The following is a 19,199-nucleotide window of genomic DNA, read 5'->3' as shown; positions in this document are numbered from 1 at the left end:
CTGATGTATAACTTTACCTCAGTTTTCAAGCATGAGTTCTGTCAGGTTTTTGGACACTATCCTGAATCACCACCTGCAACAGCCTTGGCCGTTTGCTGTATTTCTGTAATGCATCCTTCGTCTGTCCTTCATTCCTGCGCATGTCTCTGGTTAAATCAACTTTGCGTCTTGGTCCCTGGATTGCAGAGCCGACAATGTCCTTGTGTCTCTGTGATGGCTTTATTTTGATCCTTTTTGTTATCACTGATGTAGCAGGTCTGATTGCTTTGTGGTGTGGCTGTGAAACTCCCTCTGCCACCTGTTTCTGTGGCTGACCTGGTAGGTAGGTGATAGCACTGTCCTTTCCCTGCCATCTGCAGAGAAATCTGAGTCAGGCCACCCAGGAGCAGAGGCAGTTGTCTGAGAAGCTAAAAGACGAGACCAAGCAGAAGGAGCAGTTAAGGAGACTGAAGGGTGAAATGGAGAACGAGCGATGGCACCTTGACAAGACCATCGAGAAACTGCAGAAGGAGGTGAGGGGTAGGAAGAGGGGAGGGAGAGGAGGAGGGAGAGGGCATGTGACCCAGCCCCCCTGTAAGGGCCTGATAGAGCTGAGGAGACCTGCAGTGCGTCTCAGCACACGTGTCAGGGCTTTGCAGCTCCCGGGAAGCAGCTCTTCGGACTTGTTGATAATCCCAGTCACAGGGGAACTGGTTTAGAAAATGCCCTCTGGGTCCTGGGCCCAGCTCCTCTCAACAGCTGCCCGAAGAAGCCTGGCACGTCACTGCAGACTTCACAGATGTAACCTGAATCAGAACCTCTGTCTTTGTGCGTCATCTGTGTACTTGCACCTCTCTTTCTTGTGCAGGAGTATGAAAGGCAGTTTTGAAGCCCAGTAGTTAGTTGCTGCTCCTTTGCCCTAAAACACCCAGAAGGGAAAAGGCACAGAGCTGATGGAGCCACCCTGAGTAGCTGCCATTTTTTTGACACCTACTGTGTGCCAGTCATTTACCAGCTATTTTTCTTTTTTCTTTTTTTACATTTTATTGGAGTATAATTGCTTTACAGTGGTGTGTTAGTTTCTGCTTTATAACACAGTGAATCAGTTATACATATACATATGTTCCCATATCTCTTCCCTCTTGCGTCTCCCTCCCTCCCACCCTCCCTACCCCACCCCTCCAGGCAGTCACAAAGCACCGAGCTGATCTCCCTGTGCTGTGAGGCTGCTTCCCACTAGCTATCTACCTTACGTTTGGTAGTGTATATATCCATGCCTCTCTCTCGCTTTGTCACAGCTTACCCTTCCCCCTCCCCATATCCTCAAGTCCATTCTCCAGTAGGTCTGCGTCTTTATTCCTGTCTTACCCCTAGGTTCTTCATGACATTTTTTTTTCTTAAATTCCATATATATGCGTTAGCATACGGTATTTGTCTTTCTCTTTCTGACTTACTTCACTCTGTATGACAGACTCTAGGTCCATCCGCCTCACTACAAATAACTCAATTTCATTTCTTTTTATGGCTGAGTAATATTCCATTGTATATATGTGCCACATCTTCTTTATCCATTCATCTGATGATGGACACTTAGGTCGCTTCCATCTGCTGGCTATTGTAAATAGAGCTGCAATGAACATTTTGGTACATGACTCTTTTTGAATTATGGTTTTCTCAGGGTATATGCCCAGCAGTGGGATTGCTACCAGCTATTTTGTATCTAACTAGAATTCCATCTCTATGTATTGTTTTAATCTTGACAACAGCCCTGCAAGGTAAAGATTATGGTTTCAGTATTTTTAACGAATACACTCCAGAGACCCAGAGAGAGTAGGTAATGCCCCAGCCATGTAGCTGGTAAGTGGCAGAGCGAGGATGTGACCCAGGACCATGGATCTAGCTCCAGAGGATGTGCTTGTTCATACCTCCATGCTACTTCCAAGTTAGAGGAGACTAATCCTGGGCAGATCACGACCAGGTGCTTTGCAGTCTTTGGGGTGGGGTGCTACAGAAGAAAGCAGAGGAGACGTGTTGAACTGGGATGCTAACCTAGCTCCCTGGCCCCAGATGGAGCATTACAGGGTGGGCTCTCACCCATGTCACTTCTTCCAGATGGCTGACATTGTTGAGGTGTCCCGCACATCAACGCTGGAGCTCCAGAACCAGCTGGATGAATACAAGGAGAAAAATCGCAGGGAACTTGCAGAAATGCAAAGGCAGTTGAAGGAGAAAACTCTAGAGGCAGAGAAGTCCCGTCTGACTGCCATGAAAATGCAGGATGAGGTAATGCCTGGCCAGAGCAGTTCCTGGTTTACCCGTGTTCAGAATATCCTTCAAGACTGCTTTGAAACTCTTCTAGGAGAGGCTTGGGGTAGATCCTTAAGATAGCGTTTGTGCTTGATTCTCAGGATGGTTACTTTGGGGCAGATGGCATTCTAAGACACAGAGGACCCAGGGCCTCTGAGGTTAAGTGGACACAGCTTTAGTTTGACCATTTTCGTGATTAATCCAAGATCTGCCTAAAAAAGCTTAGCTGCCATTGGTGGAGCACCAGTAGTGTGCCCAGCTGTGTCTAAATGATTTATATGTATCATTGTTTTAATTTAATCTTAGAACAGGGATTATAATAACTAATTTTTCTTTTTTTTGCCATTCGTTTAAAATTATATATATATAGACTTTCATTGCCGTGGGAGTGGTGGGTAAGAGTTTCAGAACAACAGAAAAACAGAAATCTTCAGGAATTTATGAATACTGAGATTATTAAAACATATTCTTGGTTTTATATTTAAGAATAATGGGGCGAAGTAACCCAAATGTTAGCTTCCTTCAGTCTGGACTTGTGAAGAACTGTGTGTAATAAAGGGAATGTTTTTGATTATTTTAATGGAAAGCTGAAGGCTCTAAAATGCAAGTACAGTGTAAGCTGATTTCTGCTCTGTCTCTTGCCAGCTGCATGACATTGAGCAAGTTACCCCAATTTTCTGAGCATCTGTTTCTCCCTCTTTAAAAGTATACAAAGTAATAATGATTTAGTAATTAAATGAGGTAACGTGAGACTATATGGCAGAGGGTCTATATATCCTGGACACTGATACTAGTTTTTTTTTTTTTTTAAATTCTAAAGCTTGCTTTTTTTTTCATAAGCAGTGCCAAGAGCACTAAGATTCCACAGGAAAACAAATTTTTCTTCAAAAAACAAACTTTTATTATCTTTGATGATCAAAGGAAGGCCGCCCATGAGTCAGCGCTGAAACTGTGTGAAAGAACAATGGATATTTATTACAGGCTTCTAGAATACTTCTGAAAGGACCCTGGTAACAGATTCCCCTCTGGTTTAGGGTCTTAGGATACAGGACTCCTAGTAAGAACTGAAATTAGCATATCGACAGCACAGTTCTCTGGCCCTGAAGAAGAATCATTTCTACAGCAATTGGGTGGGAAGATTCTGATACTTGCCAGAATGCAAACACCTGGTATCCTGTTTTGATTTCAGAAAATCAGTGTCACGGTGACCCCTGTAAAGTGCTTTCCCTTGGTTTTTGTGTAACTATTACTCTGCTAGAATCTTCGGGTAGGAAGGAACCTTAGAGACCCTCTAGTTAGATAAGGAAACTGAGATCCAGAGAGATTAGTTAAGGCCAGATAGAGACCAGTGTTGTTTGTAAAAGGGCAGTAATTCCAAAAGGATTCTTATGATGAAAACAGAGATGGCACTTCCTAGATTTTCTCAGCGGTCTAGCCCTGTGAGGCACTATTTCCATTTGCATGGCAGAAACAGACACCTCATTGGTCTAGAAGGAAACTGCAGTCAGACACCACCCTAAGTCAGGATGGTGAAGTCATGGAGTCGTTTAAGACAAAAATGAATTAATAAGCCAAGGTCACTTGGGATCCTTGAGAAACTCAAGCTCAACTCTGTTCACCACCCTCCACCACATTTTGGTTGAGCTGAGTTAAAGCTCTCAGTAAATAAAAGCTGCAAGGGTCCATCCACCCTAAGTGCTGTAGTACTGCCTCCTTTGCTTTGAGAGAAATAGGCATTTTACCTATTCTGCCTTTGGCATAGGGCTAGAAAAGTTCTGATGAAGGTCATCGTTAGAGAATTAAGACTTAGAGTTCACTGTTCAGTTTGTTTTCTAAATCCCACTTAGCAAAGAGCAGCTTCAACTACTTAAAGGTAGCACTAGTAGGTTCAGAAGTTATTTACTTACTCATGATTCCAGACACTGTACTGTTCTCTTGTGCATATCCTTATAGAATACTCTTGGTATGATGGAGCCCTTGCTAGATGTTAGGAGGGATCTGCTGGGCGTCGGAAGGTAGGAATGCGCTGGGCATTGGGGAAGGAAGGGTGAGCTGTACCATTACCTGTCAGTCTTTCTGACTCTATAACCCATGTTCTTTTGGGGGTATTATCTCATTTGAGTCTCACGACAGCTTTGTAAGGTAGGTTTTATATTTATCCCAATATTGCAAATCAGGAAACTGAAGCACAGAGAATTTTTTTAAAGACTTTTTTTTTTTGGAGAGATTTTTTTTCATGCTCTGGAGTACCTCTGTATCCAAAGAATGTCTCGTCATCCTTTCTCCATGGGATGATTTTCACTTCGTGCTTTCACTCAGTCACCACCAAAACCAGACTAGGGCCTTTATCTGGAGATGTCTTCTTTAAGACTGCTGTTTTCATAGAAACTTGAGGTGTTCCTATCAGCCTCCAGGAGAGGAACACAGTTCCTAGTCTTCCCTCTGGGCTTCCTAAAGTAGCCTAACCTATTGGGTCCCCAAAAAGAGTATCTTTGAGACTTTCCCAACTTTTCCGTGAAGATCACCCCCAAAGGCTGGTACTCTTTCATGAAGTTTGCCACTTGCTATCGTATACTCCCTGAAGGAAATTAACCCTTGGTGTATTCAATTCCTATGACTGGGCTTTCACCTGCTACCCTATACCACCTCCAGGAGGGAAGGAAGTTGAGAACCAAACAGCCTCAGGCTTCACCGAATCAGTCCACAGAGATGTTTAAGGAGTACCTTCTGTGTGCTGAGTTGCCTAGTTCCCTAGGGGAGATTCCAGAGGAGTGGAAAACCACAGACAACCCCTGCGAATCAAAGCTGTCGCTTGCACTTTCTTCAAGCTATTAGTTCAGTGCCACCTTGTGGAGGAACAAAACACTGTAAATTATGACAACTGATAACATTCTGCTAGAGAGTAAGTGGTTTTTCACTTAATTTACATGTTTATATTAATAGATTTTGTGCCTGCAGGTTGCTGTGGGGTCATGATTTTAGCTTTTATCTTCCCCCAGCTTTAAAAAACCTCTGTTGAGAGGAGCCTGATACGGGTGGGTGATAGATTACACTCTGGGAGGCTCTTACTTAGTTCGAGGGCTTTCGGGTATCTTCAGCCATGACCTACAACAATATTTGCTTGTATTGCTTTTTTCTGTTATATTTAACGCTGGCCAATATCTACTGAATTGAAATTTATAACCTAATGGGTTGCTCTCTGTAGCTGGAAAAGCGCTTCTTTTTACAGAAGAGGAAACTGCGGCCCAGAAGAAGGTGGCACTTGCTCACGGGGCTTCTGAACCCCAGTGGAGTGTGGGGGCTGCCCAATTCTCTTCGGGGTCAGCCTGCACATTGACGAGATCTCTGTGCTCCTGACTTGCCGGGATAAGCACCCTAGCCCCTCTTCATTCCAGACGCGTCTGTTGGAGGAAGAGTTACGGGACTACCAGAGAGCTCAGGAGGAAGCGCTCACGAAAAGGCAGCTTCTGGAGCAGACGCTTAAGGACCTGGAGTACGAGCTGGAAGCCAAGAGTCACCTCAAGGATGACCGAAGCCGACTCATCAAGCAGTTGGAGGTTTGTGGGCGGCGCGGGTGTGGACTCGAGGGAAGCAGACTTCCGCTCACGCCTCAGCCTTTGGGCAGTCTTTGGCTTTTTTTCTCTTGAACAGCAAGACGGTAAAAGTCATTTCTTGATTTGAGGAAGAAGCTAGTAGTTTGTAGACTCATAAGACATCAGAGCTGGAAGGAATGATGGAAATAATCAGACAGTGCTCAAGGCCAGGGAGAGAGAGCTGGAATTTAAAATCAGTGGAATTCCTGATTCAACTTCGCAAATCAATCGAAATAACTTTTAAAACCTCCAGGGGACTTAGTAGTAGTTTATATCCAGGGAGTGATGTTTCAACCATTAAAGATTTTATTAGATGGGCCCTTTTAGAGGCTTAGAATTACCTGGTTAGGGTGTCATCCATCCCCCCCCCCCCCCCCCCCCCCCCCCCCCCCCCCCCCCCCCCCCCCCCCCCCCCCCCCCCCCCCCCCCCCCCCCCCCCCCCCCCCCCCCCCCCCCCCCCCCCCCCCCCCCGCTAGATTGCCTTGTGTTTTGCTGATGTCCTGATTCTAATCTCATTAGGGGAGGTCATTTTAAGTCAAGCTAAGGTCAACCCAGGTAACTAGGAAGTGATTATTCTAGGACCCAAACAATCTGGTTAAACACAAGCTAAAGCCTTGTCAGGCAGTGACGTGAGAACCTTTGGCGTAATGACCCTTGGCCTGATCCCCTGAAGTCTCCTGCTGGGTTCTGTACAGTACAGATTATAGGCAAGAAGCGAGCCCTGCGAAGAGGTGCTTTTAGGCAAACGTTAGGTTGCCAGATCATCTCCTTCTAGAGTATTCTGACTAAAAAGAACATTTCCTTTTACTAACTCAAGGTGTAGAAGCCATGGTATAGCTAAGCTTCATTTGCCCCTGTGCAGTATTTGAGCTATTTCTCCATTAATTATAAAATGAACAGCTCTCAAGACCCCACCCCTGTGCGGCACACCCGAGGGTGCTTCCTCCCTAAGAGGCGGCTGGCAGGACTGTCTTGTTGGGACTAATATCTTGCTTGTTCCTTTACTAACACTTAACAGATGAATTCTCAAACTCAGGAGCTCTCTCAATAAAGGCGATTGTAAACTCAGAAACTCAGGTGACTATCGTATGTAAATGCGGTACTTGTGGATCTTTGGTGATTCTGAGTGACACTGGCCTTGGAGGGGTCAGGAACCACTGAACAAACAAGGAGGTTTGGTGCAGGACCCAGCTGTTCTGAGTTGGTTTTTGGGACTTTGGACTCCTGGGAGAGAGCTTTCTGGGTTCTCTGTAGATTTTGCTCACAACGGGGAAAGCATTCACAGACATTTAGTCATTCACGAGTTCTGTTTTATTTTTGGTGCATACGGAGGCTTGTCGGCCAACTTTGACAATCGCAGAGACAATATTTATGTACAGATGCTGCAGGCTCACATAGAAACTCGTAATGCTGATTGCTTTTAGTGTGTCTGGCTCATGGCTCTGACTTAATCCAGACATATGACACGTTGACTGGTGGCAGGAGAAACACATGTACAAACCCCACAGGCCCCCAGTTCGAGGTGGGGTGGTTTGTGTTCGAAGCCTCTTTTTTTTTTGGTACACAAAGCTACTTTGAAGTACTTTTAATACTCAGTGATGTTAAATTAGGAAGGCTGAGGAAGATAGAAATTACTCTTCTTCTGTGAATATTCGGTTTAGCAGAATGGGCTGGCACTGTCTTTATGTTACTCTGATGGGGATTTGGGAGTGCATGGTGCTAAGTATATGAGGTTCCCTAGCAGAAAAAGGCAGATGCAAAAGGCTGTTCTAGACTCTATTCCTGGGAGGGTCTTGGGAACCCTGAGCAGGAGAGAGGAAGAACATTGTCCTGAGTTGAGAGTATTTAGAGGAGTGTGCCTTGGACGATATCTTGGTTTCCACATTGTTTTTTAACAGATACCTGTTAAGCTTAGGTAGATATTTGTAAAATTACTGATTCATAAGGGAAAAAAAAGGCTTGAAGGAAACATGCTAAAATACCCTCAGTGCTTGTTAGGGTTTGGGGTAATATTGTTTTCTCCTTTTATGTACTTTCTAGATGCACAATTATATCTTACATTATAAAAGCAGTAAAACCCAGTTTTAAAAAGATGTACTTTGCACAATATGAGAAAAAGACACATCTTTCCTCCAAACTCTAATGCATGGTGTTCAGCTCTGGTTTGCCCTTGGGGTTGTCCTTCCACAGGGCAGTCCTTGCTCCTAAAAACTTGGTCAGTGCAAGTTAAATAGGCTGTGTTTGTGACTTCTTAGGACAAGGTGTCTCAACTGGAGGTGGAGCTGGAAGAAGAAAGAAACAACTCGGATTCGCTGTCTGAGAGGATCACTCGGGGCAGGGAACAGGTACTGTTCTGTAGTTGAGTGGTGAGTGGATCACCCTGCATGAAAAAGGAAATGGGAGAGGTTAAACCTGAGGATTCAGCTGGAGGAGGGAGAGAAAGTCCCTGGCTGATGGAAAGGATGGAAGGGAAGGTGGGGTCAGTCACTAAGAGGGAGGTGTAATATATAACATGGAGCATATAGAGTGGAAGTTTCCAGAGTGCTTATGTATAACAATGTATTAGTCACAATAGGCAAAGTGCTTTTAGAGCTGAGGCTCTAAGAATCATTAGTTTAACAAGCAATCATGAAATTTGGTAGCTACCACTGTATTAGTGCCATGGGAAGTAAATGATATGTCCCCGTGCCGATGCAGGGGACACGGGTTCGTGCCCCGGTCCGGGAAGATCCCACATGCCGTGGAGTGGCTGGGCCCGTGAGCCATGGCCGCTGAGCCTGCGTGTCCGAAGCCTGTGCCCCGCAACGGGAGAGGCCACAACAGTGAGAGGCCCGCCTACCGCAAAAAAAAAAAAAAAAGGAACTTTGCCAGCAAATTAGCAATACATACACCTGTGAGGCATCCACAGTACAGTAACAGTACCTTGCAAGTGAGTGCTTTTTGCAGTTTTCAAATGACAGGAGTTTCACTTATATTTGATCCTTATAGGAACACTGGGAGGCAGCCAGGGATCGTTCACACTGTCTTCACATTGTACATAATGGAACTAATTTCCCAAACTACACTTGGGATAATCCCAAGGTTTTGAGGGTTTGTTTCCATTTTTTAATTAAAAAAAGTTCAGAGTGCCTGAGTCATATCCTGGAGATGGGGTGTCACATCACTAGAAAGTAGTAGCACCATTAGCTGGTTACCATGTCCCCACTGCATGCCCAAACCATTTGACAGATAAAAATGTGGAAATATTATGGGACAAGGATTCAGAACATTCAGTGGTGGTTTTACAGAGAGTTTGTATTCACTAATCTCAGCCTTTTGTTTACATGATACCTTTGGATACCTATAGAAACCTCTGATGGGATGTCCTTTCAATGACAACTTATTTTTACACCCAGCTCCTGAAAATGGTGCCAGTAAAACTGTACATTTAATAGACATTTAGAAAGCTCTTCACCTTTTGATTTGCTTTGGGCACTTTCTTAATTAGACAATGCAAACAAAACCTAAGAGCCTTGGATGGTACTGAGTATAATTTAGGAAGTTATCTGTGTGAAGGGTTTAAATAAAAAGTCTGAAATACAAATTAATACAAAATTAATATGGACTCTTCCCACTTTCCTCTGCTCACCCTTCTCCTTATTCATATGTACCACCTTTCCCACACTTTGGGATGACCAAGAACTGGAGCTTCCAGCACTTAGGGACAATGCCGTTCTAGGCTGGTAGCCCCTGTTCAAAGTTGAAGGTGAATCACTGGCTTCTTTTCCATCTGCCTTTGCTTCCCTATTGACAGCTTCTTTGCAAACAGGTCAGATTCTGGTGCTCCTTGGCTTCTGAGAGTGAAGGAAATTCCAAGCAGAGGCTCCATCCACCCTCCCAATGCACTTGGGTTCTGCCTACACATTTCAGTCCTGTTTACGGTGCTAGTATCATTCCTCTGGAGGGGTGGCAGCCCACCTGACCTGAGCTGCAAAAGTTTTAGAGAAAGACCTTCATGGAAACCTGAAGTTCGGGTGGGGAGCCCAACCTTGACATTTGAGACCTAATAGTTCTTAGTAAAGTCTGCATTTTCTCAGTTCTCCTGCTGGTATAGAAGCTGCTTTGTTAGGAATTCCTGCCGGCCTGGCTAAGGCGCCCCCTTACCACAGGGCTTTTCAGGATCTGCTAAGCGTTGGTGATGATGCGAGAAGTGGCCCTGAATTTGTTTTGCTAATGCTTCTTGCAATTTAGGCAAGGAGGAGTGGTGGGGAAGTATGTCATCCTATCAATAACCAGGCAGTTAAAACAGCCTTCCAGACCTGAAGCAAAACACAGACAAACTGAACCAGAGATGGTTGCCTCCCTTGAGTCTGCTGATGGCTCAACACTAAGGAGGCCCATCACTTAGGTCTGTTTGCTTTGGGCCTCTTCTCTCCTCTCTCAACAGGATTTGTGGGTAACAGAACTGCTCTCTGTGATCCGCTCAAGGTTGAAAATATTTTCACTGAGCTGAGAACGTAAAGTAAGCCCGGGGAGGAAGTAGTAGAGGGGACGTACTTGTACTCTGGGAAAGAATCCCTTGTCCAGCCTCCTGCACCAACCCCACGTAGCTCCAGGAAAGTCTCCGCCCCTCTGAGCGCAGCCTCTAAGATCTATGCAAAGGAGGCTGTTTGTCCAGGAGATTTCTGAAGTCTTTTCTGAATTCTCACACTGAAATGCTGTGAGAAGGTTTTATAAAATTAAGTGTCTGAGTCGCCCTTTAACTCTGTCATTCCCTCCCTGTGTCTGAGTTTATGTGCCTGAAAAGATGGGTTTCACAAATGTCTCTAGGCTTTTTGCTGTATTTGTTCTATTTTCCTCGTCACTTTTCTTTGTTCTCACTGCACTCTCTGGGGTAGGGAGGGTAAAGCCTGGTGTCTGTTAAAAGCGGAGAAATTGAGCATCGTGTTCAAACTGAGGTAGGAATTACGAAAACAATAAAACAAAACAAACCGCTGAGATGAAGTGGGGTCTCCTGATGGAGTGCTCTCTTCTGGCATGAGCTGCCTTTGGATTTCTGAGCAAGGGTAGAGAAAAGGGTTTGTCAAATATACCTGCCTTACAGAAAAGCATTTACTTCTCACTCAAAGTCAAGGTCAATCTGAGACTCGCTTCTTGCCTCTTAAAGTAAAGGTTCAAGAAAGGGCTCTGAGTGTAGACAGGTGGGCCTTGATTCTGAAGTTGTTTCAGTTCATTTAGGTTAACTTCTAGGGATGTACCGGCTGCCTTCCTGCCAGAATCGGAGAAATGGGAAGCTTCTAAACCTAAGACCCCTTCTCCGCCCCCTCACATGCTGCCCTGTGACACCTCCTCACGGGAGATGTCTCTTAAGGAGCAGGAAATGGTGCCTGTCTGTCCTCTCCAACCTGATTTGTAGCATCCGGTCTGGATGTGCTGCAAACTGCCCTGAAAAGGGAAGGCGTGGGGAACTTTATGTTTTGGATCTTGGTCTCTTTAAATTAAAAAGTCAAAGATTGCAGCTCTTGTCTCTACTTAATCTCTGCATGCTCACAAGCTCTCTGTCTAAATCTTTTTTTTTTTTTCCTGCACCCTCTGAACATCTCCCATTCATTCTCCTAGTCTGAGTGACAGGGCTTAGGTGGGAAAACAGAAAAAGAGGTTTTCCGGTAATTTTAGTGAATGGCCTACCCCATTTACAGAATCTTAGATCTGGTGAGGACCTCCAGGTTCATTTCCCCAGACTTTCTGTGCAGTGGATGAGAGAGCCGAGGCCCAGAATCACCTGTGATCCAGCCAGGGTGCACGGCTGACTAAGGCAGGCACTGTGGTTGGCTTGAGGAGCAGAGGCTTGCCTAAACAATGGATAACTATCAAGAAAAAGCAGTGGGTACTAAATGCCAAGTGAAAGAGTCAGGCAGCTAAGCAGGGAAAGACCATGATAGCGAGGGTGACAGTGGGAGTTCTTAGGGGAAGGCTGGCCCGGAGCTGGCTTTGCAGAAAGGGTAAGCTTTAGACAAAGTAAGGAATGGGAAGGGAATCCTAGATATGGTGGAGGGTGTGAGCAAGGATTGGGAGGTAGGGTCTATTTAGCATTTTCCGGAGCAACGAATGGACTGCTGTGCTTGGTTAGGTGTCTGGTGTCCGTGAGGGAATAACGGGAGAGGCAGGTTGAGGGATTTTGAAAGGACTATACCCTGAAGGCAGTGGGGAGCCTGGGAAGGTCGTTGAGCAGAACAGTGAAGCATACACAGTGTTCTCGAAGCGGATGGGAGTGAGGGCAGGAGAAAGGGGGCCTGAGTGAAGCCTCAGCTGGCTGTTGCCAGGGACAGAGGACAGGAGAGGCGGTTGTGAGATCAAACATTCTGTCCTTTTCATGTGTTTGTTTCCACTTTCTCGTGTTTAACATCTGATGCTCAGTAAATGCTGGCAACGTGCTTTGTAAGTTCCCAGCCCTTCTAAGGCCTTTTCCTTTTAGATACACGCTCAGGATATTCTTTTTTTTTTAATTAATTAATTTTTATTGGAGAAGAGTTGCTTTACAGTGTTGTGTTAGTTTCTGCTGTACAGCAAAGTGAACCAGCTCTATGTATACATATATCCCCTCTTTCTTGGATTTCCTTCCCATTTAGGTCACCACAGAGCCCTGAGTAGAGTTCCCTGTGCTGTACAGTAGGTTCTCATTAGTTATCTGTTTTGTACATAGTAGTGTATATATTGTCAATCCCAGTCTCCCAATTCATCCCACCCCCCCAGGATATTTTAAAGTTGAAGGAAATTTGAATGAAATAGTGGGTGCTATACTGACTTTTGGTCTGTTTAAATCCGGAGAAATCCTTTTTCCTCTCCTTCTTCTAAAGCCATGTTTCCCTTTACGATATTTGCTGTCCTTACTGAGGGTTCTCCAGGTGCTGGGCGCTGTGCCTGTGCCTTGCCTGCTTCCTCTTGTTGTTTTCAGGGCTCACGAGGCTAAGTGGCTGCTTAGGGTCTCGAGGCTTGTAAGAAGTGTGGAGCCAAAGCCCATCACTTCCCACCTGTTCCCATCGTCGGACAGTGAGGGTGGTAAAAACACCCCAAATGTTTGGGTCTCTGTGCCCAAGTTTAAAAATAATGCCACAGTGTCTCTTAATATGAGTAAGGATTTATTTTCACCTGATCCTCTCCTGACCTTCCTCCTGAGTCCAGGATTCAGATGGCCCAGCTTGGTGTTGCAAATGTGTCCCACAGGCTGATGTTCTAGCTCCTTGGGCACTGCTGTGTGACTGCTGGTGGCTGAGTGCTGCAGTTAACAGTAGATCTGGGCCGAGATGGAGAGGTGTTCTCTTGGCCACGGAGGCCAGGATAGCCCAGCCCAGCGGAAGGACCATTTGTTCAACCCAGGCAGCCAGCAGGCAAGAGGAGAGCTGCCCTGTTGCCTTGGCAACTGCAGGGTAAATCCCAGTGGATAAAGTTGCAGGCTTCTGCAGTCATTTTCAGGAACTGCTCCCGAGTGGCTGGCTCACACCTGCTCCTCAGTCTGCACCAGGGGGATGCAACCACCAGAATACGGGCCTGGGAAATAAGGCTGCTTTGCAGTCAGCACGTGAAAGATCAGAATGGGATTTCTTTCTTTCTTTTGTTTTTTCTTCTTTAATTAAAATGATCCTGGTCTCAGAACTGCCTCCTATTGTAAAGACTACTCAAAAACCCAATGTGTACAGTCGGTTAATAATAATTTTCCTTTCTTGTGACTGAGTATCACTTTTAGTACTAGCCAGAGTGTGTGCTCACCAACCCCTTTGCAGCCCAATGGTAAACACAGGTGATGGGGTTAAATATTATTATTAGCGATCATAAATATCTCTGGCTTTTCATTAACCCAGAAGGCAGCTGCTTCTAATCCTGAGAGCTGGCTCAGGTCACGGGTGCCTCTGACATAAACCCACTGGAATCTGATACTGTTATTTCCGATCAACGTGCTCAGGGTTTAGCATTCTTTCAATCCAGCTGTGATAACTGTTGCCTTCGGCTCCCCTTCTGTTTTTAATTCGACTGGAAAGTTTTTGTTTGGTCTACTTAGTATAGTTGAAGGGTAAACAGCAATGTAAAGCGCTAAGCTTACATAAAGAAATGTTTTCTCAGCCTCAGATTTACTTCCCTGGTCCAAAGGAGGAAGCTGGCTAAGCCAGAGGCCATTTCTCTCTCTCTCTCTCTTTTTTTTATTTTTTTATTTTTGTCCCCAATGTGGGCTCAGGGTGAGAAGAGTCTGATGTGGAATATTCACGAGTCACAGGGCCATTCCTGGAGATCACAGTATTGAGGAACTCGATGGAAACACGTGTGGTTTATGGTGAAACCCACCCTTGGGGATATTGTCCGTAACACCACGTGATATTCCTTGTGTACGGCTCCGCATGGTGTTCTTTAAAAATTTGTTCATTTCACACTTACTTTTTAAGTTTTTATTTTATATTGGAGTATAGTTGATTAACAGTGTTGTGTTAGTTTCAGGTGTACAGCTGGTGTATTTATTTTAGAATTCAGGGTCTGGCTCTCCTTTTTTGAAGACCTGAAGGAAGCCTATCATGTTTGCCAAAAAGACTGGAGGAAAATTGACTGTCCGGTGACAGTAACTGTTAAGTTTTATGGTCTCACATTTGTTCCTTCCTGTTCTTCACTCTGATTTATTTTACACTTGCATTTTAATAGCCATCTTTGGAGGGGATGTGGTGGGGTATAAATAATTACCGTTTTGCTTTGTTTTTCCTTTGGAGACTCTCATTTGCCTGGGGCGCTCCTGGGAGGTCTTGAACCTGCAGGGACCTCCGGGATGCTGTTTCCTGAGTGCCCCTCTGTACTGGGAGGCTCATTTTCTGGCAGGATTCAGAATTTCCAGCCAGTAGCCCCGAGGGAGCAACACCTTGGCCGATGGCCGCTTCTTTAAGTTTGTCCTGAACCCCAGCCTGGGCCCAGTGCCGTGGACCCCCTGGTGATCTTTAAATCCCTCCACAGAGCTTCTCTGCCTCATGCCACTGGAGGTGCTTCTTCCTTTTAGGCTCCAAAGGCCCCCCCCACCAGAACTCCTACTTCTCGGTTTTGCCCTTCACTGAGGGACCTGGGAGGTTGGCAGAGAAGGGAACGGCCGCCAGTCCCTGAACCTCCCACCTGGGAGGTGGGGGGTGGTAACGTCTGCCTCAGAGAGTCCTGGGAGAATTAACAGGCTCAGACGTGGACACTCGTAGTCACTCCGCACCTGTCGCCAGGGGCTCTTGGTTCTCTCTGTTTCCCTCCTGCTTCCTCAGGCCTGGAGCACAGCTGTGGAAGTCACTGCCTGCCTCCTCACGCAGTTGCTGAACAGCTGCCAGAGCCCCTGGACTCTGCCCCCACGGCCTTTTATTGCCTTCTGGTGGATTTTGGCCTCCCCCCCTCCCCCCCCCCCCGCCCCCCGCCACCCGCCACCAGCAACTAAACTTCTCTCTTTCTCTCTTCCTTTCTCTCGACAAGCCTCCAGGTCTTCCTTATCCCTTAACTTTTGGGGAAATAATCTCCCTTCCCTTCTCTTTCCCTTCCTGCTGCCTCCTGGGCCTCCGAGCTACAGGAGCCTTCCCCCACGAGCCCTGGCTTACTGTCCCTCTCCTGGGTTCTCTCCCACTCCCGTGCTGCCCCCAGCGTGGGCCTGCATCCCTCCCTGAACAGTCTCCTGTCACACTCCCGTCCCGCTACAGTCCATCACCTGTAACTGTTTCCTCCTCAGTGATTCTCCCCCTCGGTCTGCTAACAGCTGTGGGCATCTGTCTTGCAAACCCCTTACTTGAGCTCTCCTCAGCCCTCAGCTCAGAGCTGTCATCTGTCACGCTACGGTTCTAGAGAAGAGGGGCTTCCCTGTCTCTCCCTTCTCTGCTGAGCCTCCCAGAGCCATCTTCCTGGCCAACCTAGACGCATCTTCCTCTGTCCTCGCCCTTCTGGGCCTTTGCAGCAGGTCAGTGTCCTGGTTTTCTCCATACCTCCCCTAACGAAGTGGAGCGGGGCGGCCTTCCCAGGGCACGGTTCTCCTCATGCTTCATGCTCTTCTCCTCGGTGAGCTCATTTGTCCTGTGGCTTCAGCTGGCATCACCCAGTCTCCACACCTGTATCTGCAAACTCCCCTGGACTCTAGGGGTACCTAGGGATGTTAATAGTACCCACCTCATCAGGTGGTGGTGAGGATGAAATGAGATAACGCTATAAAAATGCTCCAGACTTACTTTTTTTTTTTTTTTTTTTGCGGTACGCGGGCCTCTCACTGTTGCGGCCTCTCCCATTGCGGAGCACAGGCTCCGGACGCGCAGGCTAAGCGGCCATGGCTCACGGGCCCAGCCGCTCCGCGGCATGTGGGATCTTCCCGGACCGGGGCATGAACCCGTGTCCCCTGCATCGGCAGGCGGACTCTCAACCACTGCGCCACCAGGGAAGCCCCAGACTTACTTTTGTTAAGTGCAACGCAGACGTTCGCTGTGGTCACAATATTATAACGGACCCTGTGTGACTGCTCCCGGTCTGCCTCGCCACCTGAGCTCTTAACCCGTCCCCTTGCCTCCCCGCGTGTCCACCTCAGTGCTCTCGATTCTTCCAGCGTTCCCTTCCTCTTTCTTAGCTCCTGCCTTTTCTCATTAGTGGTCCCTGGCTAGGAGAGCTGCACTTCCTCTCCCGCCCCGTCCCCACCCTGCCTGACTCTGACCTCCCTCTCAGCTCTCAGATCTCAGCTCAGCGTCTCTTGCTCTGGAGAATTTCCTCGACCCTCCCAGTCTGGGCTGTGACCACTGCCGTGCACCCCGTGCCAGCATGCTGTCCTTCCCCATTGCAGTGACACTGACCACAGGGACAGGGCTTGTTCATTTGTCCCCCACGAGCCTATAATGAGGTCAGGTACTGTCACGCTGTCCAGCCTAGGGCTGTGATAATACAGTCTGAACGAATGCATCGGCCCACCCCATCATTCCAAGACCACCCCTCCCCCGGCACTCAAACATATGTGTTCACAAACACACACTCGCTGTCACCCTGACCGAGTGGGTCTTTTCTGGGGACGCCCCTAAAGGTCTGGAGACATGGAGTGGCTACTGTAGCTGAAAGATGGAGACCGGGGCCTTAGAAAGAGGGCCGCACAGCGCCGCACGGCAAGCGGGAGGCACCGAATGTGCTTTCACTGCATTGTAGGCCAGCTCCAAGGGCCTACAGGCCGCCTTGTTCAGCTTCCTTGTTTAGAAACGAGGAGTCCACATCCCAGAGGTGAGGTGACCAAGGTCACATGCAGGTGGATGCAGAGCCAGGAAGAGAAGCTGGGCCATCACTCCCTGTGTAATTACTTCCCGTCGCGGTGAAAGTTTAGCCGTGTCCTCAGTGAGGTCCTGGCCTCTGCCCAGCAGGCGTGAACAGAACAGTTTCCCCCAAGAGGCACATCGTGGTCCCGTGGCCCAGCCGTGCTGACGACCTCTGTAGGGGTGTTGGCTGATTCACAGCCGTGCTCGGAGTGGGGCTGTGAGGCTGCATTCATTACGCATGGACCTGGTGCTCCTAGAGCAGTTAGAGGAATTGTCCAGGGCCCTCTTCGCAGCATGTGATTCTCGAGGGCCCGGGGCCAGGCGGGGGCTTGGAGCCGAGGGAGGAGTTTTATGTGCTCTGCCTGCTGACCTGTGCACGGCTGGCATGTTTTCCCCTGCTGCGCACAAGGATGCCCTAAGGAGACCAGCTGCCTCCCGGATCTTGGTTTTTACGTGACAGCTGTATGTAGACCCTAAGTCTGTTCGAAGCCTTTTCACTGAGTTAGTCTAGAGAGCCAGAGCAGGTGAGGTAGTGGGCCATGAGTAGGCACGGCCTCTGTTCTGATCCTTCTTCCTCCCGAGATGTGGATAACTGCCCCGGACCTCAGTGTACTCTGCGGTAAACTTCGGAACCCCTGTGACTTAGAAGCCTGCCGGTCAGAAATGCAAAACTGTGAACTTTTTTTGGGGGCCACACAAGGTTCACCCTCCTCTGTGGGCAGGGTCTCGGCTTCCTCCTGTGGTACCGAGCTCTCCACGTCCCAGCCCCTGCCCATCGCACAGCCTCGTTCCTTACCACTCCCTGTCACCCACTCTGGGCCAGCCGCACCACTCTGCTTGTCATTCCGTGCATACAGCTGTGGTCGGGACAGTGGGAGACGCAAGCCTACCTGTCGTGGTGTGGCGTCTCCTCTCATTATTCCTCAGGTCTTGCCCTCCAGGTGGATGGCAGGGAAGGCGGGGTGAGCTTATGTTTTACTCACGAGGGTGCTTGTACAGGATTTGGATTTGTGAAAATCAAAATCAAGGCTGGTCAGGGTGAGACTGTTACACGTGCTCCCCAGGCATCCAGGGACTCCTGTGTGCACACCTCTTACCTCTGTCGGACCCGGCCTTAAGAAGGAACAGGCAGTTTTCTTTTCCTGGCTCACCTTCTTAGTTCTCTGGGCTTCTTCAGGTTGCCCTCTGCTGGACGGTCCTGGGAACAGGGTCTGGGTCCTCTGCCTCTGAAGCGCATTTCACTGTTGCTACGGCCCACTGGGGATGGCGAATGGAGACACCGATAGGCAGACGACAGGGTTTCTTTCCAGATGCCACTCAGCTAGGCTCATTTCCTATTAATATAGAAGAAATCCTCAGTGAGGCTTAGCCTTTGGCAGGACACCTGGAGTGTTCTTGCTGACTTCTGTTTTTGGCATAAGAAGGGAGAAATCTAGCAGCATCTGAGATATGCTGACTGCAGAAGCCTTTGCTGAAGCTCGAACTTGTAATGCAGCAGCCAGCAGCTCGGGAGTACTAGCTTCCCCTGTTACTTCTTGTGTAGATCCCTGGCAAGTTGGGTGACTGACTCATCCCAGTTTGCCTGGGACTCCCTCAGTTTTAGCATTCAGAGTCACATGGCCTGAGCACATCCTCAGTCCTGGGCAGGCTGGGATGGTTGGTCATGATCCAAGTTGATTAACTTCTCCAAGCCCTGATGTCCTCAGCAGAGATGATATTACCCTGCGTCAATCGTTGAGGGGATGTCGTAGGATAGCACAGGCGGAGTGCTGAGCAGGTGTAGCGGTTCCCTAGGGCTGCTGTAACAAAGTATCAGTACCAGAAACTAGGTGGCCTAGAACAACAAAAATGTGTTGTCTCAAGCTCTGGAGGCCAAAAGCCTGAAAGCAAAGTGTCAGCAGGGTCGTACTGCCTCCAGACCTGTAGGAGAATCCTTCCTTGCTTCTTCCTAGCTTCTGGTAGTTTGCCAGCAATCTTTGGTGCTCCTTCACTTGTAGATGCCTCACTCCAGTCCTCCATCTTCACGTGGCATTCTCCCTGTGTCTCTGTCTTGCCTCTGTGCATG

General features: G+C 47.8%; 1 protein-coding gene across 3 annotated transcripts in view; it reads left to right on the top strand.

The window, feature by feature from the left end:
• Nucleotides 1-19,199, top strand: part of CGNL1 (cingulin like 1) — a 161,453-nt gene that overhangs the window by 134,600 nt on the left and 7,654 nt on the right. For 2 of the 3 annotated variants that reach the window (XM_032624031.1, XM_032624032.1), the window contains exons 11-14: nucleotides 360-512; nucleotides 2,092-2,262; nucleotides 5,682-5,843; nucleotides 8,135-8,224. In XM_032624031.1, coding sequence (XP_032479922.1) covers nucleotides 360-512; nucleotides 2,092-2,262; nucleotides 5,682-5,843; nucleotides 8,135-8,224 — 576 coding nt within the window. The remainder of the gene's footprint in view (nucleotides 1-359; nucleotides 513-2,091; nucleotides 2,263-5,681; nucleotides 5,844-8,134; nucleotides 8,225-19,199) is intronic. The other variant, XM_032624033.1, reaches the window with a different exon arrangement.

Source organism: Phocoena sinus, chromosome 2 (genome assembly GCF_008692025.1).
Source record: "Phocoena sinus isolate mPhoSin1 chromosome 2, mPhoSin1.pri, whole genome shotgun sequence".
In the NCBI taxonomy this organism is placed as follows: Eukaryota; Metazoa; Chordata; class Mammalia; order Artiodactyla; family Phocoenidae; genus Phocoena; species Phocoena sinus.
The sequence above is the reverse complement of the archived record's forward strand: the minus strand, read 5'-3'. Positions and strand labels throughout refer to the sequence as shown.